This window comes from Panthera leo, chromosome B4, assembly GCF_018350215.1.
Source record: "Panthera leo isolate Ple1 chromosome B4, P.leo_Ple1_pat1.1, whole genome shotgun sequence".
NCBI lineage: Eukaryota > Metazoa > Chordata > Mammalia > Carnivora > Felidae > Panthera > Panthera leo.
This window is the reverse complement of record NC_056685.1, coordinates 127,828,837-127,854,274: the sequence shown is the minus strand read 5'-3', so window position 1 is coordinate 127,854,274 and position 25,438 is coordinate 127,828,837. Positions and strand designations below refer to the sequence as shown.

The window sequence follows — 25,438 nt, the reverse complement described above, 5'->3', positions numbered from 1 at the left end:
AGCCGTGTTCTCTGCAGAGCGGACTTGGGGGATTCCCTCGGGTGCTTAGTCATGAAGTCGCTTATTTATTGATCAACTACTAGAATCACAAATCAGAACATTTTAAGATAAGTTCCTGGAGATGATCTAACACATTTTCCTCATCTTGCATATGAGAAAGCACAGCCCCCGAGTGTTGCCTCTGGGGTGAGCACTGATACAATATAACATAAGACCTGTTGCCCACCTGCCCCCATCCCTCTCCTACCTCTCTTTACCAAAGACTGTGCCAAAATGTCTTGGTGGGCAATAGCTGTCATTTATTTAATTTTATAAACAGCTGACATTTACTGAAGCCATACTATGTGTGTGGCACTGCTGTTAGCACATTCCCTATATTATATAGTTCATCCGATTATCATTAAAACCCTATGAGGTAGGTGCTGTTATTAGTAAAGAGTGCCTCGGCTTTGTAATGAGTCAAACCTTTAAATTCTGGAACCATCATTTGCTAGTTAAATTGAAACCTCATACAGAAAATGGGGATAGTAGAGCTCTCAGTAAATATTTATAGGTGAAAGGAACAAGTAGATGAACAGATAAATGGTGGATTCAGAAAAATACATGTGATTGAGAAATATCAGTCAATAAAATGTTAAGAAAATCCAGGACCTTTGTGTGTGTGTGTGTGTGTGTGTGTGTTTTAGTGTTTATTTATTTATTTTGAAAGAGAAAGAGTTTGAGCAGGAGAGAGGTAGAGAGGGAATCTTAAACAGGCTCCAGCTATCAGTGCAGAGCCTGACACGGAGCTCAGTCTTACAAACCGTGGGATCATGACCTGAGCCGAAATCAAGAGTCAGAAGCTTAACCAACGGAGCCATCCAGGAGCCCCCTGGGTGTTTCACTTGAGCATGTGACATGAGCCTTTCAGTTCATTCATATTCTCATCTAGAAAATGAAGATAGCAATATTTACCGTATCAGAGTGTTCTGAAGATTGGGTGGGAGAGGAATATAAGCAAAGTACCTAACCCAGTACATAGCACAATGGCATGATCACCCAGTACATGGCAGCAATTTTTGTTAGTTGGTGAGGTACTTGAAGGGCACATGAGGAATGCATTGTCATTGGGCTGTGGGGTGCTCTGGGGTAACTATAAAGTCCTGTTCCAAGGTCTTCCCTTCCAACAGGACAGCCAGTGTGAAGTTCACATGACTCAGTCGGTACAAGGATATCTTGACCCCAAAGGGCAGCAGAAAGAACTCTATCGACCATCAGCCCTGGCCAGAAAATTCCTCACTGTCTAACGGGCAGGCACAATGGACAGAAGGAGCCGCTGGCTGGGTGCAGATGCATCTGTCCACAGTCACACTGTCTATGGGCATGAGTCATTGGCTGTGTCCTCAGACGTGGAGGGCAAGGACAGGGGACAGCATGCCATTGGACCTATCCGATGGGGTGGTTGGAACTGTGGTTTAGGAGGATGGTTGAGCCTAATTCCTTTTCCATTACAGGCCCTGTGTTAACTTGGGCAAGCTCTACTAATTATTTTTTCCACCCTACATTAGTATGTATTGACCTCTGTTCTGTATCAGGCACTGTATTAGGTTCTGGGGAGACAGGAAAAAGACATGGTTTCTGCCCTTGGGCAGGTTTCAGCTCCCCGGAGACATAGCAAGGAGGCAGTAAAATCAGGTGCACTCTGGTACTGTGGATGTATTTATAAATTTTTTTTAAGTTTATTTATTTGTTTTGAGAGAGAGAGAAGGAGAGAGTGTGTGAGCTGGGGAGGGACAGAGAAAGAGAGAACCCCAAGCAGGCTCCACGCTGTCAGGGCAGAGGCCAAAGTGGGGCTCGAAATCACAAAACTGAGATCATGACCTGAGCCAAAATCAAGAGTTGGACGTATGACTGAGACACCCAGGCATCCCGGGATATATTTATGCACGTGAGCAAGGGCAAGGTGTGTGTTGTGGTCTGAGTATAAGCTCATGAATTTTTCTTGTTGGAGGGCCTCTTGACAGATGACTCATGATTTTGTTTTCTTTTTTAATATATCATTTATATTTGTCATGATGGATTAGATTATGTTATTTATATGAGCAATTCCCAAATCTCTGTGGTTTAAATAATAAGGATTTATTTCTTACTCATGTAACACACTCATCTGTGGTTGGTATGTGTCTGTGGGGAGGGTCTCTGCTCCGTGTTACTCAATACTCTGGGACTCAAGCAAGTCCCACTCCTTGGAATGTGCTAGATCCCGGTGGCTGGAGGAAGTTGGAACTTGGGGAATCATGTTCTGGCTCTTACAGGCTTTTGCTTACAGTTGGTTGTCCTAAGATAGTCACATGGTCACTGTTCACTTACAGGAGCTGGGGACGATCGGGTCTGCCTGTGATTGGGAGAAGATGAACCAGGTGATTCCTGATAGCCTTAGATTATTCTGACCAACTTCACGTTTGAATTCCTAGGCTAGAGGATATAACAAAACAGTGCATTGAAAGACAAGCTTGAGAAGCTGGCCAGAAACATGAAAAGGAGTGACAGCTTGACATCTAGGAAAAGTACAGGAAAGTCATGTCTGTCTACCAGTGATAAGGTCAGGTAGATCCATTGCGTAGAGCTGATTGCCAGGACGCTTCTTTAGCTCCCAGGGGCACATATAATGTTGTTGCATATAGTAAAACTCCAGAGGAAGTGTCTTTTCACTTAGTTAAAACTAAATGTAACAAAAACAGTAAGCCTTTTGTTACCCAAAAATGTGACTTCAATAGAACTTGGGTAAATTGAGGCACTGCTGTTTATAGTTTTCCATTTCTTCATGGGCAGTTTGTGAGTGCTTGATTGTTCGCGCAGACCTTAGTCTGTCTCTCTTCTTCTTATTTTTTTCTTGTTCCTTATGCTTATGGTTGTTGAGAATTTCCAGTAGAGTACTGACAGTTGAGCTACTTTGATGTAAGTGTATATGAACACATGCATACATATCTTTCTACCAGGAGAAATATGAGCTTCAGCAAGCAGAAGGTCATTGGCTGGGGTAAAAAGGACACAGGACATCATTTTGGAGTAGTCTTTACCTGTTATCTCTGCTCTGTTCTCTTTCTCAGCACGTTCTTCTATATCCTTTGTACAGGTGGCTAGGAAGAAAGATCCTTAAATATCTTTGGCTCACTTTCCTGGAGATCTGCACTAGCTAATCAGTCAAACAAACATTTATCAAGCATGGTTTATATCCCCAATGGCATGGTGGAGAAAGAAAGGGAAATGTCAGTAGGGCCCCCAGACTCTAAGAGCTTACAATTTCGAGATGGGGAGATCAGTCAGGATTTGCCTGTTACGTGCCTCACACTGTTCCAAGCTTATATCACCTAACTTAACCCTACGGTAGGCTTCTGTAGCTGTCAGGTTTTCTATTTGATGATGAAGAGATTGAGACCGGAGAAGACCGCTAACTCTGTTGTGCTTACATAGTGAAGTGGCAGCATTTGGATGTGAAGCCAGGGTTCTCTTTAAGTCTATTCTGCCCTTGCTGTGATACCTGCCAGCCAGCATGGAGCATTCAGAGATCCCTGAAGCAGAGTGGGATCTCAGGAGGGCAGAGGGGTTTGTTCTGTTTACCACCATGTTCCCGGTGACGACCTGGAAGTCTGGTGTAGATACAGTGATGGTTAAGAAAGGCTCCTGCCCTGGGTGCCTGGGGGGCTCAGTCAGGTATGCGTCCGACTCTTGATTTAAGCTCAGGTCGTGATCTCATGGATTGTGAAATGGAGCCCCGTGTTGGGCTCTGCGTTGACAGCATGGAGCCTGCTTGGGATTCTCTTTCTGTCTCTCTGCCTCTCCCCCACTTGTGTTCTCTCTTGCTCTCTCTGTCTCTCACAATAAACTTAAACAAGAAGATGAAGAAGAAGAAAGGTTCCTGCCCTCAGGAGTGAACAGTCTAGTGCTGTGTAACTGACAATAAGTTCATCAAGTCGGTGCAGGGAGCCTGCTACCATGGGCAGCGGCACGGGCAAGGGTGCCTCGTGTGTAGTTCATGAGAAGCATTGAGGGTGTTCAGGGGTGTGGCACTGTGTGACTGAGTTTCAGCCAGCATACCTCTTGAGCAGCGGCGACGAAGGAGCAATTTGGGAGGTGAGTTACCAACCGCCCCCCCTCCCCCGCCCTGGCCCACTGCTGTCTCCATCAAGAAGCCATAGGAATGAGAGCCAGCTGCATTCAGATGGCTGCAGGGGGATGGAGAGAAGCACTTGGTCTCATGAGTGGTGAGTGGTAAGCATGGGGAATAGAAGAGAAGAAGGAGCCTGGGAGGGTCTGCACATTCCTGGCTTGGGCAGCTAGCTGGGTGGTGGTGGACCAGGAGGGAGGGCCACATTTAGTGGAAAAGACAATCCTGTTTCAGACAGGACCAGAACACCTGCTTTGGAGTCAAGCCCTCTGTTCTCTCTTAGCTCTTTGACCTCGGGCAGAATCCTTAACCCACCCTGAGCCTTCGATTCCTGAAACCTGGGAATACAAATGGTACCTCCCTCCTAGGGGTTTTGTAAGGAAATGAAATCGCACACACAAAGCACTTCAAGTTTGACACGTGAATGCCAGCTGCTGCTAGTCACTGATAACCAGTGCTTAATAACTGATGATGAAGATGTGAAAAATGCAGCTTGCTGCAGCGAGGAACGTATTTCATTAGTTGGTTTATTTTGTAGTTTTATGGTTGTATTAACACAAATACAATGCGTGCGCAAGCCGTCTGTCCACTCTCTTCATTGTGCAGCCTGGCGTTGTGATGGGTGACTCTGATGGCCGGCCGGGCTGCTCTTTCCGCAGTGGCTTTGGAGGACACGTGTGAGCAGTGTCCACATCTGTGCAGTGCGACGTGTTGCACATCAGCAAACACTTCAAGCTCCTTGACGTTGTGGTTTAGGAGCTTCCGGGAGTCACCGGGCAGCATGTGCTTTGCTTTCTTGTTACTCCCGTAACCAGGGTTGGGCGTCACGATCCGTCGCTTGAATCTTCTGTGCACCCTGTTGTTAGTGCCTCTGGGTTCCCTCCAGTTGCTTCTAATTTTGACGACTTCATCTGGCTGGTGCCGGATGAACTTCTTGGTCCAGTTTTGAATGGTCTTGGGCTTTACCAGGGGTCTAAGCAGGACATGGCTACCAGCTTTCCAGGCAGCACTGAGGGCGAGAGTGCAGTGGGGAATTTAATACCTGGCAACCTCTGTTCTCATTTTAAAGAGTCGGGGCAAAATGCTACAGGAGCGAATAAAGGGAAAAAAATTAATCACGTGTCTGTTATGTTGGCAGGCTCTATGTCAGATCCCGTACTAGGCATTTTGCAAATTTTTTGTTAATTATTATAACCATCTCATTAGAGCAGCCTGAATAGCCCCAAGAGTGTAGAATGCTTCAAGAGGTTTGTTTCTCATTCTCCAAAGGAGAAGGTTGGGGAGAGTAAAGGAAGGGGGTGGTATGTCTGCTCCACACAGTGACTTGGGTCCTCATGTGGTCTCGAAGCTGTGGATACTGATGTCCAGCCAGCACAGGACAAGAACACGGTGCCAGTGCTGCTCACGTCCCACTGGTTAAAACTTAGTCCCCCAGGGTCACACCTCACTGCAAGAAGGCTGAAAACTGTCTCACCTTGTGTATGGGGCTTGGTGAACAATGAGTTCTCTCCACAAAGGGCCCCACGGTTGGGGGATATGGAGGTTAAGGAAAGTGGATTTAGTGGGATTAAGTAATTCATAAAGGAGGGGTATTTACAGTTCAGATAGTTGAGGAAATTCTAGGATGATGTCTGGGACCATGAGCTGGTACCAAGGAGGCGTGGTGGTGAAGGATGTTGGCATCAGAAATTAAGGACTGGGTAAACCGGTGGTACGGACAGTCACAGGCTGGCTGGTGCTGCCCGGGGATGGTGGTAGAACGGGAAAGGGAAGGAGAAAACCTGAGATCTGTCAGCGACAGAGGGATACAGAGTTTGTGGCCAGAAGGTCTAAACTTCAAACAGGTTATTCAGGGCATTTGTATGTGTGGGATAACTTACTTGTTTAGTCCTCCCATGTGCATTGCAGGCTAGCAGACCCAGGGAGAGCTTCGAGCTCACGTACCCTGGGGAGGAGATAAAATGAGATGTGATGGTGGGATGGACGGAAATTGGCTGTCGTGGTCAGTACTTTCGGATTACAAAGGTTATGGGAGCCCGTGTGAACTTGGAAACCCGGATGAGACTGCTGGTAAAATGGATGAGTCCCAATTCCCTTCAAACTGGTGGTCTTTGAGGTTGCTTTTGAGCGTGGGGATAAATCAGTCTATCAATGCATATTTATTGAACACGTACCGTGTGCCCGAATATTTGTGGCATCCGTTCCTGGGAAGGCAGTGAGAATGGGATGGGGTGTAACCCACAGTCTTGGCCGGAGCCGGCTTGTGGAGAGGAGACGCTCCTGAGGAGGGGTCGAAGGACTGATGGTTCTTTTGGCATCCGAGGGAGTCAGTGATCATAGCACACAGAGCCCCCGAAGGTGGGACCACCTCGGTTCTCACCCGCTGAGTTCTGTGAGCCTTTGCCAAGTCACTGGGCTTGCTGGTCCTTGGGTGTCTCATCTGTTTAAAAATAAACCAGAAAGCGCGGGCAAGGCTGCTTTGTTTTCATTATTCAATAAGTATTTGCTATGTACCATCTGTTCAGGTCCATGGGGCACAGAAGGGTAGGACACAGAGCTGCTGCCCTCAAGAAGCAAAGGAATAAAATAAATACATGCGGGGGGAGGCGGGGAAGGCAAACTTGTACAGACTGTGGACAGATATTGATGAGAACCCCTGCTGTACAAGGCTCTGCCCCCAGGGCCCCGGCAGTAGGTAGTCTGCCTGCTTCCCGCGTGGTCTCAAGTCCATTCCAGTCTTGTACAGCCACCCCATGCTCCTCCTCTCTCCTCCTCCCTGGTCATTTGGAAAGTACTTCTTAAACACCTACAGTCTTTCGGGCTCTGGAGAGACAACCACGAATGAGTTGGCAGGGTCCCTGTCCCCATGGAGCAAATGTTGTCTTTGGAGCAACAGGCTGTAAACGGGCAAACAAGGCGGTTTCACACCTTGGTATGTGCCCCAGGTAAGCAGAGACAGCAGTGTCATGGGAGTGTCTTGTGGGGTCATGCTGGATGGGAAGGTCTTTGCAGGGGTGGGGGGTGCTCTGGGTTCTGAGGAGGTGGAGGAGCTGCCCCGTGAGGGGGGGACCAGCAGCTACCCTGAGGGATGAGGCTTAGCCGTGGGCAGCAGGAACTGAAGGGGCCACAGTGGTGGATGGCTCAAAGCTGAGTCAGGTGATGGGGGTAGAGTGAATGCATATTGAGACACACGTGAGAGATGGTGGCCCTCTTCCTAGTCTCTGGCACGTCATAGGCGCTCAGTGAATATTTGTGAAAGAGTGGGTGCCCCCATACACACCACCTCTTTGAACCCCCTTCCCTCCCAGCCGACTCTTCCAACCTTCCAAGGCAAAATGTTTTCCTAAAAGCCCTTCTCCCACTTTTCTTGTTAAAATGCCCTGGCTACATAAGAACTAGCAGCCCACGCACGTGAATAAATCTTGTAAACTGGCTCTCACCGTGCCCGCCATATTGAGCCCTGGGAGCCCCCAGGTTGGAATCCTGAGCCCCTCACTCTCTTGTACTCCATCTTGACTAGGAAAAGAAATGCCATTTATTTAACTCTTATAAACTGGCCATTGTATCATAGGGAGATTTTAATATTTGTGCTAGTGTGAGTAAGTATAGTCATATCTCGTTTTTTTTTTTTTTAAGTTTATTTATTTTGAGAGAGAGAGAGCATGTGCAAGCAGGGGAGGGGCAGAGAGAGAGAGAGAGAGAGAGAGAGAGAGAGAAAGAGAAAGAAAGAATCCCAAGCAGGCTTCCCATGTGGGGCTCGAACTCAGGAACAGTAAATCATGACCTGAGCCGAAATCAAGGGTAGCTTAACTGAGCTACCCAGGTGCCCCAGTCATAGCTTGTTTTGTTTTTTTTTTTTTTAATTTTTTTTTTTAACGTTTATTTATTTTTGAGACAGGGAGAGACAGAGCATGAACAGGGGAGGGTCAGAGAGAGGGAGACACAGAATATGAAGCAGGCTCCAGGCTCTGAGCTGTCAGCACAGAGCCCGACGCGGGGCTCAAACTCACGGACCGCGAGATCGTGACCTGAGCCGAAGTCGGCCGCCCAACCGACCGAGCCACCCAGGCGCCCCATCATAGCTTGTTTTTATAGGTGACACACTGTGGCACAGACTGTCCAAGGTCAAAATAGTTACTGAACTGGGGTGTCCTTCGGGGTCGTCTGCCTGTAAAGGCCCCTTTTCCATGTGCCACACTAGGCTCCCCAGCTTTCCTTCCTCCCTTCTGCCTTCCCTCTCTCCTCAGCCTCCCTATCTGTCAAACATGGATAATGATCTTGTCCTACCTTACCACTGACCCCCTCCATGATATTGACCTAGCGGGAAGTTGTAAGGCATAACCAGTAAAAATGACAATGAAGCGTTTTGCCAATAGAAGGTGTGCTACTGAATGTTAATTCGCAGCGGAGCCTGTCTCAGATGTGAGGGCACATTTATTAGGTAGCTGTTTAGCCGGCGGGCTTTTTCCTGCCCCCAGCTCGACTAGGAAGCTGAGTCCGGCTCCAGCGGCTCTAGCTCCATCCTCTGTATTTTTGCTCTGTTTCCCTTCTGTGATCTCTCTGCATGTGGATTCGGTGACTCCGCAGCAACTCAAAAGCTCTTTGGCTCTGTGAACTGGCCAACAGCCACAAGAACAGTGGACGTCGTGCTAGGGATCCAGCCACGAAAGCAGTAGGGGCTGCCCTGAGGGTGTCCTGGTCTAGAGAGAGGAGAAGGGCAAATGTGTGACCAAGCGCGGCAAGCCATGGGAAGGCCTGAGAAAGATGCTCACACATGGAACACCATCGGAGGAGAGGTAAGAGGCAGCCAGAGGGCCTTTCATAAACCTCCGACAGCCTCTGCAGGGGCCTGTAGAGGGAGTGGCCTACAAGGGGCTGAGGTGCGTGGGAGACAAGGTTGTAGGCAAGTGCCAGGTGGGGAAGGCACCGACGTGCCTGGAGAAGGAGAGACTATGGAAACTACTGAGCCTCAGGGGTTATGTGTTTGACGCTGTGTGTGGGTGTGTGTATGCAGATAATGTGTGTGGGTATACACATGTATATTTACCCATAACACACATACACGCATATGACATTTACCTGGTATCTTAGTTATGGGACAGATTGGTTGAAGAGAATGACTTGAGAGACAGGTCCTTAGGGAGAGTGACAGTCCCTCTGAGCAGCTTTTCCAGGAGAACATTCTGGAATTCGAGATGGTCAAGTGAGGGTAAACACTGTGTCACAGAGAGGATATTAGTTTTGGAGATCAGACAGACCTGACTTAGAATCTTGGCCTCAACAACTCACTCACTCCCTATCTATTTATTCATCCATCCATCCATCCATCCATCCATCCATCCATCCCCACTATCTGTGTATCTATCTATGAATCTATCTATCTGTCCATCCGTCCATCCATCTGTCTGTCTGTCCGTCCATCCATGTCTGTCTATCCATCCATCCATTCATCCATGTCAGTCTATCTATCTGTCCGTCTATCTCTCCCTCCTTCCCCCCTCTATCTGTATCCATCATCTGTCTATCTGTCTATGTATCCATCCATCCCTCCATCCATCCATCTGTGTCTGTCATCCATCCATCTGTTGATATCTGTGTCTGTCTGTGTCTATCAGTCTGTCAAAACAAACTGCCTCTTGAGGGTTACCCTGCATGTTACTCCAGAGGCTGCCTCACGCTGTTCATTTTTGGCCTGGGATTTTCACTCTCTCCTTTCCTGCACAGGGGCTACTGTCAGGCTCAGTTTCCATCACTTAGACTCTTGCTATTTGTGAAAACAGTGCAGGCATCCAAACGCCAGGCCATGCTTTGTGTGCTCATTTAATGAGAAACTTGAATGCAAAAGAGGGAAAGTTTGGAGATAATTGGACTCAGGAGGGTTGCAGGTTTTTGGAGGTGATGAGCAGTTGATAGTCTCATAAGAGGTGCTCATGATGGTCTACAAACGGCTGAGCAGCCGGGTTCCTACTTCTAAGGCGCATCTCCCCAAGGTCTTCCTTGTGTGGCCACCCCTCCTGCTCTCTGCCGATGCTCAAGGCTGAACACTCGCAGGGCGTCCATGTGCATGTGAATGTGCATGCACCTCCGGTGATGCCCCTTGTGGGAAAGGCAGCAAAGGAGTTCCCACCCTCGCTGCAGCTCTGTTTTGAAACTTCATTTTCATGGCCAGCCTCTTCTCTGAAGTTGCACAAGTGTGTGAGTCCCTGGGCTGGGTTGACAGGCAGGTTCCTGCACTTGGCTCACTGTTGAATGCCAAAGAATGGGTCTTAGATGAAAAGAGTCCTTTTTTTTTTTTTTAATGGTTGTAGAAGCCATGGTCAAAAGCCAATCACTCACCCACTTGTCTTCGAGCGGATGAAGCCAACACAGTGCTTTTTCTCCGATGGGAGATTCTCCCGGCATGAGGAAAGAAACATAATTGGAAAATGGGCAATATTCACGGAGCAATTACTGTGCCCGTTAATGAGGTTTACATGAAGGCTTCCAGTGAATTAATGAAGAACGGTGATTTTGGCATTCATGTTGAACAGCTGGACAGCTTGATAAGGGAGCACCCCAGGAGGGCCCAGGGCTTAGCCAAGGTGGTAAGCACTGAGGGAAACTCTCTGCTCGGCTAGCCCCTTCCTCGGTTGTCCATGGTCTTATTACTGTCCTGGGAGAAGTTGAGCATGGTAGGCTCTGGGCTGCAACACCAGGGCTGCCCCACCAAGAGGAGAGGAACCAGTTTGCTTAGGTTGTGGGCGTCCATTTTCCTTGGGCTGTGTTCAAGATGTAGCCAGCGGCAAACTGTTAAATCTCCTTTCCTCGGGTGTTCTGATTAGGGATTACAGTGGCTTTTGGGGGACAGCATGTCTTGGGGGAAAGGCACATGCCATTGCAATAGACGGCAGTCTAAGTGATGGCCCTGTCAGTTATGTCTGTGTGTTCCTTGGATGTGTTATTCAGTGGTGGGGAGCTGTGGTTTCTTCCTCTGGAGAAAAGACACTCTTACATCAGTGACCTGTTGTGAGGATCAAATGGAATAGTTCACACGGGATTACATTATGCCTGTGTTAGTCGTTGTATCAGGCAGGGTTCTCCAGAGAAACAGAACCAATAGGACATAGAGATATATTTATACCTAGGGGCTTTATTTTAAGGAATTGGCTCACGAGGTTGTGGGAATTGTGAAATCTCTAGGGCTTGCCGGCAGGTGGGAACCTCAGGCAAGAGTCAATACTACAGTCTTGAGGCAGAAATTCTCTGGGAAACCTCAGTTTTGGCTCTTCAGGTCTTCAACTGATTGGACAAGGCCCACCCACATTATTGAGGGTAATCTCCTTTACTTAAACTCAACTGATTGCAGATGTTAACCACATCTACAAAGTGACTTCGTAGCAACACTGAGGCCGGTGTCTGATTAAGTAACTGGGGACTATAGACTAGCTATGTTGACACATTAAACTAACCATCATTGTTGTTGTCACTGTTATTGAGATGCCAGGAACCAAATATTGTATTTGCCCCCGTTGGGGACTATTGGAAAAGTGTCATTTGCTGGCCTAACACACAGCCAACATGTTAACTGTGGAGATAGATTGTGATGGATGAGGTCAGGTTGAGGAGAATGACTTGAGAGACAGAAGCACTTAGGGGAGAGTTACAGACCATCAGACCAGCCTTTCTAGGGGAACATTCTGGAATTTGAAATGGTCAAGTGAGAGTATGTCATGGAGAGGATCTTCATTTTGGAAGCCACACAGACCTGACTTAGAATCTTGACCTCAACATAACTTCCTTCCCATTCCACACTGTGATAAGTAACTGACCCTCAGCAATGGCTTTTAAAACATTTTTTCTCCATAAAATGGGGAAAACAAACATCTTTTAGGCTTATTGTAAGAGTGTGGAGTATATCCGGCATGATTGAAACCCTCAGTAAATAATTGTTTCCCTCCCTGTGTATCTGTTAAGTGCTTATTGAGTTGTTACGATGGGACATTTGTTTTCTAATTAAAGATTTTCCAAAAGGGGTTTGAAGCTGGGAACATTGCAGAATGCAAGAGAGTTCAGGAAAGCTGGAAGTATCTGTCAAGGTGGGGACAAGTATGGTGTTCAGGACTGCCTGGCTTTCCCATGTGCACAATGAAAGTGCATTTCACCAGGAGATCTTTGATGAGCAGAAGAGATAGAACACCCCGAAGGACTGCTTTGTCATCCGAGCTGAGAGCTGGGCGAGGGCAGAAGTGGAGGCTTGTTTCCTGATGCTTGTGTGCAAATGGGAATCGGTGATGTATCATTTCTGCAGATAAGCCATCACCGTTGTCAATCCTGTGTCATCCATCCCTGTCCTGTTGGGCAGAGGGGATCTGAAATGCACTACATGTCCATCTTTCACCAGCATGTTTGTGTGGGACAGTATTGGCACCTGTTTTGTTTCTGGTCCTGGGGCTGTCAGAAGATGGACAGAGAATCTATATGAGCCTGGTAAATTCCCGCTGCAACAGACCGGTCGTCCGTCTGTCTTCCCCTCAGATATTTATGTTGGAATCCTAACCTCCAATGTGATGATAGTATCAGGAGGTGGAGCTTTTGGGGATCATCATGATTAAATGAGGTCATGAGGGTGGAGCCCACCCTCATGGGATTAGGACCCTTTTTTTTGGGGGGGGGTAAAGTGTATTTATTTTGAGAGAGAGAGTGCCCAAATGGGGGAGGGGCAGAAAGCTAGGGAGAGAGAGAGGATCCCAAGCAGGCTCTGCACTGTCAGTGTGGAGCCAACATGGGGCTTGAACTCGCGAACCATGAGATCATGACCTGAGCAGAAGTCAGATGCTTAACCGACTGAGCCACCCAGGCACCCTGGGATTAGTGTGCCCTTATAAGAGTCACCGCCAAAAGGCTTTCCGGATGCAAGGATACAAGAAGTCAGCAGTCTGCAACCATGCAAGAGGGCTCTCACTAGAACCTGGCCACACTGGCACCTGAGCTCAGACTCCCAGCCTCCAGAATTACAAGAAATAAGGGTCTGTTGTTTCTGAACGCCCCCATTCCATGGTACTTTGTTATAGCAGTCTGCAGTGACTAAGACAACCCTTTCCATACAGACTATTTGCTTCACATTGGTTTCTATACTAACTTGGTACCTCTGCATGGGAAAACACCAAAAAGCATGCAGAACCAGTTGCATTAAATAGGTCTGTATTTTGTCTTTTTCTTTCTTTGTCTCCTTGAGAAGGCTGTGAAGTCCTTGAAGGACAGATGGTTTTCTTTCCATCGCTGTGCCTCATTGTCTAGCACAGGGTCTGGCATGTTGTCAGGGCACAGTGTATATGTTTGTTGGATGAGCAGACACACTGTGAGGGAGATTCTTGATCCATGTTGTGCTGTTGGCCTGGACAGCTGTTGAGGCTTGACTGTGCTTATGGAATGAAATACTCCAACACAGGGAAACGCAGTAATGGACCAGAGTCCCAAGAGGAACACCTCGGAGGGTCTGATAGATGGATGGGACAGCCTGGCAAGGCCTGTACCATATGTGTCTCCGACCTGGCAGATCGAAGGTGCACGCGTGATTGAGTGAGGTCTTACCAATGACAACTCACCCTAGCTGGAAGGTACATGCTGGGAGGCACTGGTGTGAGTCCTGGTGTCCCTTGAGACTTGAATGGATTGAAGTGGCATCGTGGTATGCAGGGAGAGGGCCATCACTTGAATACATCCGGTGGAAGTAATGACCTGGAGAAGACAGCACCTGTCACAGATGGAGCCTTGTCCAAAATGTAGCTGTCCATCACACATTACAGGCAGGCGTGCTGCTTTGTCAGAACCACAGAAAAACAGAGTAGGGAGGGCGCCTGGGGGGCTCGGTTGGCCGGACATCCAACTCTTGGTTTCAGCTCAGGCCATGATCTTGCTTTGTGCTGATGGTGCAGAGCCTGCTTGGGACTCTCTCTCTCCCCCTCTCTCTCTGCCCTTCCTCTACGTGTACTTTCTCTCTCTCTCTCTCAAAATAAATAAACAAAACTTAAAAAAAAAAAAAAAGGCAGAGTAGGGCAGGCAAGATTCTCAGTACGTTTCAGAGTATGTTGGATCCTTGTGTAGCCTTGACCTCATGATCTAGCCCTCTGGGGCCTCTGCTCTTGGAGTTGTTCAGATATGAAGTGCCCTTGAATGGGAAAAGAAATGAGTTTTTAACATCTGTGTTTGCATATGTTAATCATCTCCTACATTTCCCCTCCCAGATTAAACCTATCAAAATAATTTCAAAATGTCTCTTTTAATGACACCGTTGTGTCCCCAAGGTTGAAATGTCAGAGTCCTCTTTAGGAACTCTGTCTCTGGTATTTCCCCTTTCCTCATTCCTCCTTTACTTAGGTCATCCAGGCGAGGAGGATTTTCATCTCCACCTGCCACAGGCTTGGGTGGGGTTCCCATCATCCTGGGCCTGGACGATGGCACTAGCTGCTGGCCTGCTTCCCCACCCCACCCCTGCCCCCTTCCTGTGTCTCCTAACCCATCATTCCCATGGGGTGAGGGCTTGTTCTAAAGCTCAGAGCAGCTCATGGCAGCCCATGACTAAGCCTCTGTGATTATTCCTCATTGCCTCTAGAAAAAGTCTGAACAAGTGAACATGTTATAGAAAGCTGTTCCCAGTTGGGCTCTGGTCCTCCTGGCCTTGGGCTCTACATCTGTGTACCAGACCTCAACTTGACCACTCTCCGAATCTAACATATTCTCCATGTTTCCAAGATTTGTGAGCTCTTTTCCCTTGGGAAGCCTACTAACTTTTTCTGCTTCTGAGACTCTTACTCCTCCTTTAAGACTCAGGGTTTTTGCTTTTTGTGTTTTGTTTGTTTGTTTTTGTTTTGGGTTGAATTGAATTGCATGCAAATGAGCATTAAGAAGGTGCTGGAATTGGCAAACTTCTCTTCAGTGCTTTGCTTTAGTTTAGTGGAAATTCTCTTCAGCTGAAGCCATGAGTGCCCCACAAGGGAGCCCAGTTTGTTCATGTCTTCACTCGCTCTGCTAAATTGTGTTTTATTAATGTGTGTGATTGTACTGATGCTCGGGCTACTGTGCTAATGACTGATAATTGCCTTAATGAGCTATTTGTAAGAAATACAGTAATACCAGTAGGGATGAAACCAGACCCCACCACAGCTGGTGGTGTAATAGCCCTTTCACTGGCTTTGGGGAGGAGCAGACTGCTGGATTCTGGCAGTGAATATAAGGAAAAGCTCTGAGCCCCCCACTTTTCCTTCAACACCAAACTTACCCATCTTCCGCTGCAAGTTAACTGTGTGCACATCCATCAGGAAGCTAGGTTATCTGGGTAACCAATCTCAGTGGCTCACATTAATGAGTCCTCCCCCCAACCCCCCACCCCTGCCCCGTAATACATGTTTATCAGAGGTCACCTGTGGCTCTAGCCCATGCCATCTTCAGGATCCAGGATGATGAGGCACAATTTCTGGTCATCATGGCAGAGAGAGGAAGGAACACTCACTGGTTCTTAATGCTTCCCCTCAGTTGCTTGTGTGCTCATTTCATTGGCCAGAGTAAGTCACGTGGCCACACCCGAGCGGACAATTTCTGTTTCAATGAGCTCCGAGCTGGAGAACTGGTATTTGGGAACAGCCTGGCACCCACCATAGCACAGTAGAGCGGTACATTCCTATGCCTTGTACAGTGTGGTTCTAGGGAGTCAGTACAGAGAGATTATGGGGCTCGGCGAGTCTTGTAGTGAAGGACACAGGCTTGGGATTTAGCAGTCCATGGTTCAGATCCTGACCACCACTTATTAACTATGTGACCTTGGCCAACGACTTAACCTCTCTCAAACCCAGTGTCTTCATCTGTAACATGAAAACAGTAATACCTGTCATCAAGGACTAGTACGGATCAAGTGAGATAATGGATCGAGAGCATCTCTGATTTTGTCACAATAAATGGTCATTGCTGCCTCCCCTAGAGCCCATTCAGAGTGGAAGCTTCTGTGCCTGTTCCCTGCAGACTGCTGTAGTTGATATCTGTGCCCTCCCTAATGGAGGACACACCCCCACGTGCTTCTGGAGCGCTCGAAATGTGGCTGGTGTGACTAAAGACCTGCACATCAGATTTTATTTAATCTTGATGGTTTAAATCTTATTTTATTAAAAATTTTTTAAATGTTTTTATTTATTTTTGAGAGAGAGACAGAGCATGAGCTGGGGAGGGGCAGAGAGAGAGGGGACCCAGAATCTAAAGCAGGCTCCAGGATCTGATGCAGGGCTCAAACTCATGAACCACGAGATCATGACCTGAGCCAAAGTCAGATGCTTAACCGACTGAGCCACCCAGGTGTCCCTTGATGATTTAAATTTTAAAATGAGCAGTGTAAAATATTTTTCCTTTAAATGGAAGGTTATTATTTTGGAAATATTTTTCCTTTAAACACAAGGATAATTGCTTTGGAAGGACTCCATTTCACTTTAATTATTGAAAACATAGCATCAAAATTGAAGTGTACCATAAGTATAAGATATGCACCCAGTTTTGAATATTTAGTATGAAAACAGCATGTAAATTATGACATTAATCATTTTTATGTTGGCCACTTGTCGAAGTGATAATATTTTGGATATATTGGGCTAAATAAGAGAATTAAAATTAATTACTAGAGAATTTTAAATTACATACAGGGCTAGCATTCTATTGGGTGGTGCTGGTTTAGAGATACAGAAAGTGAGGTCCATGCCTTACTGGGATTTCAGTCTGATTATCTTTCTGTCCATCCATCCATCTATCCATCCAGTCAGTATAGATTTACTGATCACCTCTTCTGTGTCAGGTGCTGTGCTAAGCCCTTGGTTATCAGTACTGATCAAAACAGATGTGTTCTCGTAGCTCATGCTTAGTGGTGGGGGGCTGGGGACCAATGATACCATGGTGTATATACATAAGTGTAAGTCACTATATGCCACATCAGACAGGATGATAGGAAAGCAAATGACACAGGACCTGCTCCTTTTAGTGGGTGGGTGGGGTTAGGGAAGGGGTTAGGGGGTGCTCCTTGGGTGGGTGGGTGGGGTTAGGGAAGAATGATTTGCTGAGACCTAAACTCAGAGGGAAGGGGGTTGGATGAAGGCGGGCCTGGGGTTCAGAGAGGAGTGTCTCAGGCAGAGTGAAAAGTATGCATCTTGGTCTCGGAGCTGAGGGGTAAACAGTGCCAAGTCTCCCATCTCGTCCTTTCGAGCTGCACAAATAATTCATTTTCATGGGGAAATACAGAAAGGATGGTCTCCTGAAAAGTGTGTGAAACCCTGAATCTTTTCGCTGTGTCCCCAGAGGGGTCCAAGGCCAGTGTGCACTTCACTCCATGGAAGCCATCAGACTGTGTACCTGCTCAGGATGGGGTGATTCCGAGTCCTAGGTACGCTCCTGATCCGAAACGGTGCACAGGGCCTTGCAGCTTGAAAACATTTGGGAAATACTTATGATGCTTACTTCTTACTGGAGAAGGCTCCTTATCACGTTCCCCCTGCTTTTTTGTGCCCGGTGGTGGGGGCAGAGGGGTCTGCTTATGCCCCCTTGCTGACTCCTCTCAGCACTCTGGCGAGGCTTCATTCTTCTTTTCCCAGATAACAAGATGGAGGAACTCGAAGGGTGAAAACTGGTTGTGAAAGTGAAGGCTTCTTGCACACTCACTAAGTGCTGGTCCCTGTTCTGAGTGCTTCCTATGGGTTAACTCATTTACTCCCAGAAGTCTGAGGGTGCAGAAACCACAGCTGTCCTCCTGACTCTGCAGATGATGACAGTGAGCATCCACTCATCCACCTTTCTTTCATCCACTCATCCACCCGCCCATTCATTCATTCAACACTTATTTTTGCCAGCTGGTTTTCTTCCATCAGGCACTGTCCCTCGGCTCAGGAAATATAGCGGCGAATAAAGCAGAGACTGCTGCTTACATTCTGGGCGAGGGGCAGTGGAAGAAGTCAGACGCTAAAGGTCACACATTGTGGGATTCCACTGACATAAAATATCCAGAATTGGTAAAATGTAGAGACAGAATGCAGATTGGCCATTACCAGGCCCTGAGTGGGGAGAAAGTGCCCAGTGCGTAGGGGGTTTTATTTTGGAGCGATGGAAATATTTTGGAAGTTGGTAGGGTTGGCAGTCGCGCAACATTGTGAACTCACTAAATGGCAGGGGATCGCTCACTTTAAATACTTAATTTTAGGGGTGCCTGAGCGGCTCAGTAGGTTGAGCATCCAGCTCTTGGTTTCAGCTCGGGTCATGATCTCACAGTTTCATGGGTTTGAGCCCAGCATCAGGTTCTGCGCTGGCAGTGTGGACCCTGTTTGGCATTCTCTCTCTCTCTCTCTCTCTCTCTCTCTTTCTCTCTTTCTCTCTCTCTGTCTCCTTCTCTCTCTGCCCCTTCCCCACTCACTCTCTCTCTGTCTCTCTCAAAATAAATAAATAAGTAAAATAAAATATTTAATTTTATGTTCTGCTGTGTTTCACTGTAATGAATTTAAATTTTTAAAATGTTTATATTTGAGAGAGAGACAGACAGAGCATGAATGGGGGAGGGGCAGAGAGAAAGGGAGAAACGATCCAAAGCAGGCTCCAGTCTCTGAGCTGTCAGTGCAGAGCCCCACACGAGGCTCGAACTCACGGACTGTGAGATGGCGACCTGAGCCGAAGTTGGATGCCCAACCGACTGAGCCACCCAGGCGCCCCACACTTGAATGAATTAAAAAAAAAATAGTAAAAAAAAATTCTAGGGAGGGGAGATGAGCATTAAGCAAAGGAAGTTCGTGGTGCAAATTTTAGAGATGCAAGGGAAGGAAAATGGGGCTCCTAGGTGCAATGTTGGGTTGTCGTTAGAGACAGGGATGTGTCAGCAGAGGATTGGGAGAGGCAGAGGGAGGGGAGGGCACAGCAGGGCAAAGGGCTGGAGGAGAGCGTGTCCATCATGTGTCGTGTTTGGGGAACAGGCCGAGTGGGGATCAGAGCCAGAAGGTGCTGCTGCTGTCCCCAAGTGCCTGAGCACAGATTAGAACAAGGCGCCCTCCACCCCCAGAGGTGCAGCCCATGAGCACAGGGCTCCCCAGAGGGCTGGCTGGAGTTCATCCCTCTCTGTCCTGCCCTCTTGTTTGGGCACAATGTGTGTGTGCCAAGTGGTGGCCCAGCTAAGAACCGCGGGACAGGGAAAATCACAGGAAGGGTCTTTACTCAGGCTCCCAGCACGGTGGTGACGCAACCTGGCTTGCTTTTCAAAACCATCCCTCCGGCTCCTGTGTCAACAAGAGACTGGGGACAAGGGTGCAAGTGGGGAAGATCCATCAGCGAGCTGGGACAGACACTCAGGCAGGAGGTGCTGGTGGCTTGGATTGGCATTGGGGTCGTAAACACGGTGCGTTGTTTTGCATCAGAATCTGAGTGTGTTTTCGAGGGAAGTTCACCAGGATTTGCTGCCCTGTGGGATGTGGAAGGAAATCAGTGGTGAGTTTGGTTTCTTATTTGAGCAGCTTGAAGGAAGGAGGGAGGGCTTCCATTTACAGTAACGGGAAGGTTACATGGGTCCCAGTTTGGGAGAGGATATTAGTAGTTTGGGCTTAGTCTTACTGAATAGCATTGCTCTTTAGGTAACCAGGTGAAGACACTGGGATGTGAGCCGGAGGTTCGGGAGCAAGGTTGGGGTAAGGAGCTGTAGACTGGAGGTTGCCACTGTTTCTGTGGCATTTAAAGCCACGGGTCTGGCTGAGATCAGCCAGGGAACAGAACGAGTAGAAAAGAGGAGGCTGTACTTGGCTGCACTCTATCCATGCTCTGGAAAAATAAAGTCTGTGCTGCACTGGGAACATTGGGGGTTCTTTAGTCTTTTTTTAAAAACAGATTTAAAAATTTTGTTTAATGTTTATTTATTTTTGAGGGAGAGCAAGCAGGGGAGGAACAGAGAGGGAGACACAGAATCCGAAGCAAGCTCCAGGCTCGGAGCTGTCCGCACAGAGCCCGACGCGGGGCTCGAACCCGCAGACCGTGAGACCATAACCTGAGCCGAAGTCAGACACTTAACCCACTGAGCCACCCATACGCCCTGAGTTTTGTTTTTTTTTTTTTTAAAACAAAGAGTTGCAGTCTTATTCTCCGGGGAAAATAAGAAACCAGGTTGCTCAAGGTATCAAAAGCACACAGATACACAGCTGGCTCTGTGCAATGTTCTGTGGCACACGGTCCCCAGGTGTGTGTGTGTGGGGGGGAGGTGTTTATTGGGCTGAACAACAGTGCACTGGGCTATGGGTGTCTGGCAGCATTTTTTCTCATATGTGTGTCTCCAGTGACCGAGAAATGGTCTGGTCCTCACAAGGTGCCAAATACATGCTTGAGGAATCTGGGTGTATGGCCCTGTGCAGATGAGAGGTAGCAGGCCCGGCTGGTATCCGGAGAAAGGCCTGTTTACAAGGTTGGCCCTTGGCTGACGTCTGAAAACTCGGATTTTAGGAGGGTTCCCACCCTTCCTGAAGCCGGTAAGGGTGGCTCACTGTGCCTCAACCATCTGTGCAAAGAGTGTAGTTGATGCTGAACCCCTCTCTTCCTTCTGGGAGTCCAGAATTTTGGCACATGTTAGGCAAAGGATACCCATCTGACCAGTCTCTGGCAGACACCCTGGGCACTGAGTCTGAACTTTGCTGGTCAAACATTTCACATGTGTTGTCAGAGCTCATTGCTGGGCGGCTTAGGTGCATCCTGGGTGAGTCCAGCAGGAGGGGACTCTGGAAGCTAGTGTCTGGTTCCTTCCAGATTTTGCCCATGTACCTTTATTCTTTGCTGGTTTTGTTGGGTGTCTATTTGCCATAATAAGTCATAGCCATGAGTGTGTGTGAGTATATGCTGAGTCCTCTGAGTCCTCTTAGAGAATCATGGAACCTGGGCCTGGTCTTGGGGACCTCTGACACTCCTCCATCTTTGGTTGTTTGCTTTACTAAATAGTCCTGTCACCTTAGAGACCATGAAATGTCATTAGCACTACTATCTGTAAATGGCATTAGCGTGTCACGTCTGTAAGACGTCTGCATCTCCAGGCTGATTTGCCTTTACAAAGACTCACTCCATGACGTGCTTCCATGGGTGACTTGTGCCTGAGACATTTCTACGTTTGGGGTGCTATGTATGTCACAGAGACGATTGATGCAGAGACAGAATCTCAATTTGAGGGAGAAAATGTAAGGTTGATAAAAGCAGAACCCCTAGAAGTTGGGGAAAATTCCATGATGTGGCAGTCGTTTTTATTAAGGACAGGCTTATGCTTCCTGTCTTGAGGGTGTTACAGAAGTGACTATAAGACACTGGTAGAGTTGAGTGGTTTGGAGAAAGAAAGCTTTGCCCTTCCCTAGTATCCCTTGCTCGTCTTTAAGCTTTCATCAGTGTGTTCATCTACCTGTCTTCCTATCCATCCAGTTGTCCGTCTGGTTATCCACTCACCCACCCAGGCAGCTTGTTAACTTCCTGAGCATTGGCTATGTGTCACACAATGTGCTAGGCATGGGGTACGGGAATGAGCTGAGTAGGGTCTCTGCCCCCCCGGAGTGTGGTCCACGGGGAAGGAGATAGACATAGAAACAAGTACTTCTGGGTGGAAAGTGATATGCATAAGTCTCGCCAGAATCCCACAGGAGCATACGCCTCATTCATCTGGGTGGGGAGAGAGGGAACGTGGTCAGTGAGGTTGTCCAAGGAGATTAATCAAACAAAGGGACCAGTGCAGGGGTTGGGTGTCCTGTCCCTGCCTTCATGGACATTTAAGCAGAGGAGAGGGGAAGGTCCTCCTGCGGGGTTCCCCAAAGGTTAATTTAAAATATTCTTTTCATTTGGCATTGAGATGAGTCAGAGCCAGGGGACAGAGCCATTTCCAAAGGAAAGTGGCAGTTACCTCCTTCACCTGTCAGTGGTAATCAAAGGAAGACCCCGGAACTGAGTGGTCTGGAACCTGCAGCAGAGGCTCAGAACTCTTCCTGCAACGATGTGGGGGCTGAAGCCCCCATAGAGAGTCAGCTGTTGTGAGTTGAAGAAGCCAAATTATCGCTTTTATTTTTGGCTTTGCCTGGGGTCAGAATTCCTTTTGTTTCTGACTTACCTTTCGTGTGAGCAATCTGGCCTGATTTCTGTGTTTAGAGCATTCTGTCCTCTCTGCCTCCAAGAAACCATTCCTTTGCACAGATGCTCATTAACCCTGCATTTTTTTTCCAGAGTTAATTACCAGGCCTTTCCTCCTAGTGTCCTCAGGAGGTGGGGGGAGCAAAAGGTATTCCATGAGGGCACGAAAATAATAAAAACCACAAACACTGCATTGTAAGTGCTTTATAGAATACACTTCAACTCTTGATTCTTACAATAACTCATGAATTAGGTGGGAGGCTTACCCGCCCCCTTTTACAGGTGAGGAAACTGAGTCATCAGAGGGTTAAGGAATGTGTTCAAGTGCGTCTTCTAAAGTTGGATTAAAGAAAGGCAGGACACCAGAAGCACAATTCACAAAACAACACAAAAATACAAAACAAAATGGATAAATTGTTCTTCATCAAAATTGAAAGTGTTGCTTTGGAAGGGGGGTCTGCTGTGAGGAGGGGGAAAGACAAGCCACCAACTGGGAGAAAACTGTGCCGATCGCATATCTGACAGCAAAGCTCTCTCCAGGATAGATAGAAATCCCTCCAAACTCGACAGGAAGAAACCAAACAGTGCAATTAGAAAATGGGCAGCAGGCTTACATAGACACTTCAGCAAAGAATACACGCAGATGGCAAAGAAGCCAATGAGAAGAGATTCCACACCATCAGGGAGCTACAGATTGAAGCCACAGTCAGCTAACCACCACACTCCTATTAGAGGGATGTGAAAAGTGCTGGCAGTAGCCGTTGTCGGTGAGGATGCACAGACACCATGTCTTTTGCAGAGATGTGAAATGGTGCAGCCATTCTGCAAATCTGTTTGACAGTTTCTTAAATATACACTTAACCATACGATCCAGCGTTCCCTCTCCGGGGCACTTAATCCATTTCATTTCACAAATGAAAACTTGTGTTTACACACACACCTGGACACAAATGTTCATAGGAGCGTTATTTGTAATAGCTCCATGCTGGACACACCCCCTGTGTCCTTCAACAGGTAACTATAATAATTATTATCGTTATTTGATGCCAGAATTTGCTTTTTATTTTTACACATGCATTTATTTTTATGCAGCTATATTGAGGTATCATTGATATATAAAAACTACACATATTTAATGTATGCAGTTTGATGAGTTTGAACATATGCATGCACTTGTGATACCGTGGCCACAATTTAAAGAAAAAATTTTTTTTTAATGTTTATTGGTTTTTGAGAGACAGATGGAGACAGAGCACGAGTGGGGGAGGGGAAGAGAGCGGGAGACACAGAATCCGAAGCAGGCTCCAGACTCTGAGCTGTCAGCACAGAGCTTGATGCAGGGCTCCAACTCATGAACCGCGAGATCATGACCTGAGCCAAAGTCGGATGCTTAACCGACGGAGCCACCCAGGCACCCCGACACTGTGGCCATAATTAAGATAAACATCTTCATCATCAACGGGCAAATTATTATGTAAAAAAAATTTTTTTTAAGTTTGTTTATTTGAGAGAGACAGAGTGTGTGGAAGGGGCAGAGAGAGAGAGAGAGAGAGAGAGAGAGAGAGAGAGAGAGAATCCCAAACAGGCTCTGCACTGACAGCACAGAACCCGATGCGGGGCTTGAACTCACAAACTGTGAGATCATGACCTGAGCCGAGATCAAGAGTCAGACGCTTAACCCACTGAGCCACCCAGGAGCCCAACAGGTGATTTATTAAAATGTAGTCTTGTCTTACAATGGAATACTACTTAGCAATAAAAAGGGATGAACTTCATAGGTGCAATAGCTGAGGTGAGGTCTTCAGGGCATTATGTTTAGTGAAAATCATCTCAAAAGGTTACATACTATATGATTCCATTTATATAGTATCCTCTGTATGACAGAATTGCAGAGCATAGGAGCAGATCAGTGGTTGCCAAGGGCTGGCCGGAAGCAGGGGTGTGTGTGGGGATAATGGGGTAACTTGAGGGAGTTGCCTTGGAGGTAACACAACAATTCTGCATCTTGATTCTGGTGGTGGTTACACACATCCAAACATGATAAAATTTCTTGAACTGTACCCAAAGTCCAAAAACAAAACAAAACAAAACAAAAACACTAGTAGCTGCACAAACGAGTGAAATCTGAGTAAGGTCTGTGATCTGACTGTATAGGGCTGGTGTTAGTTTTCTGGTTTTGATGAGGACTATAGTCATGTTAGATGTCACTATTGGGGGAACCTGGGTGAAGGGTACACAGGACCTCTGTGAACGTGTTAATTATTTCAAAATAATTTCAAAATTATTATATTTCAAAATAAAAATAAGCATAAAGTTTTTAAAAACCCTTGGAGCTAAATGCTTAGCAGTCAGAACATTTGCTACAATCCTTGCCTACAAGAAACTGACTGTTTAGTACAGGGGTTTGGTATGCCCACATTGAACTTTTCAAATAGAATGAGTCAGGGCCTAAGAGAAAGCTGCGCAGAGTCAGGCTTCTTAAGAATTAAAACACACAGGGGCCCCTGGGTGACTCCGCTGGTTAAGCTTCTGACTCTTGATTTTGTCTCAGGTCATGATCTTGCCTTTCATGAGTTCAAGGCCTGCATTGGGCTCTGTGCTGGCAACATGGAGCCTGCTTGGGATTCTCTCTCTCTCTCTCTCTCTCTCTCTCTCTCTCTCCTTCTACCCCTTGCCCACTCACACTGTCTCTGTCTCTCAAAATAAATAAACTTAAAAAAAAAAAAGAATTAGAACAATAGAAAGTGCATGGGGCAGCTACGATATCGCTTTTCCCTGCACTCTATCTAAGTGCAGCTCGCACATGTGTGAGCACACACACACACTCGGCAAACCCTTGTCCATACTTCAGATCCTTGCTGCAGTGTAATCTCGTCAATGGAGACGTCTCTATTTTCCGTTTGTGCACATCAAGCATTTCCTTACACCAGCATACTTTTAGCCAGTGACTCTTTGTCAGAATGTTTTTATCTCTAGCTTTACAAACACAGGCATCCCTTTTTGCTAGAGTTAGTTGCCTACTGATTTGTTTCTACCACATGGATTATGCCTTTATTCTCGCAGCCACAGTGCCAGCCCGTCGTGTTGCTCTAGAAATGCTTCTCGCGTGAACAAGCAGGTGGTGGTGTGCCCTTTTCCAGTCTGACTTCACAGGGGTAGTCTTACCTC

The 25,438-nt window shown here is 47.2% G+C and overlaps 2 protein-coding genes across 2 annotated transcripts in view; one reads left to right on the top strand and one right to left on the bottom strand.

The window, feature by feature from the left end:
- LARGE1 (LARGE xylosyl- and glucuronyltransferase 1) overlaps positions 1-25,438 on the top strand; it is a 539,877-nt gene that overhangs the window by 84,407 nt on the left and 430,032 nt on the right. The window lies entirely within an intron of this gene.
- LOC122225461 (60S ribosomal protein L32-like) lies at positions 4,688-7,658 on the bottom strand. Its single transcript, XM_042948341.1, has 2 exons — positions 7,588-7,658; positions 4,688-5,156 (listed from the first exon to the last, which is right to left on the bottom strand). Exons 1-2 carry the CDS (start codon positions 7,656-7,658, stop codon positions 4,688-4,690), a joined length of 540 nt encoding a protein of 179 aa, XP_042804275.1.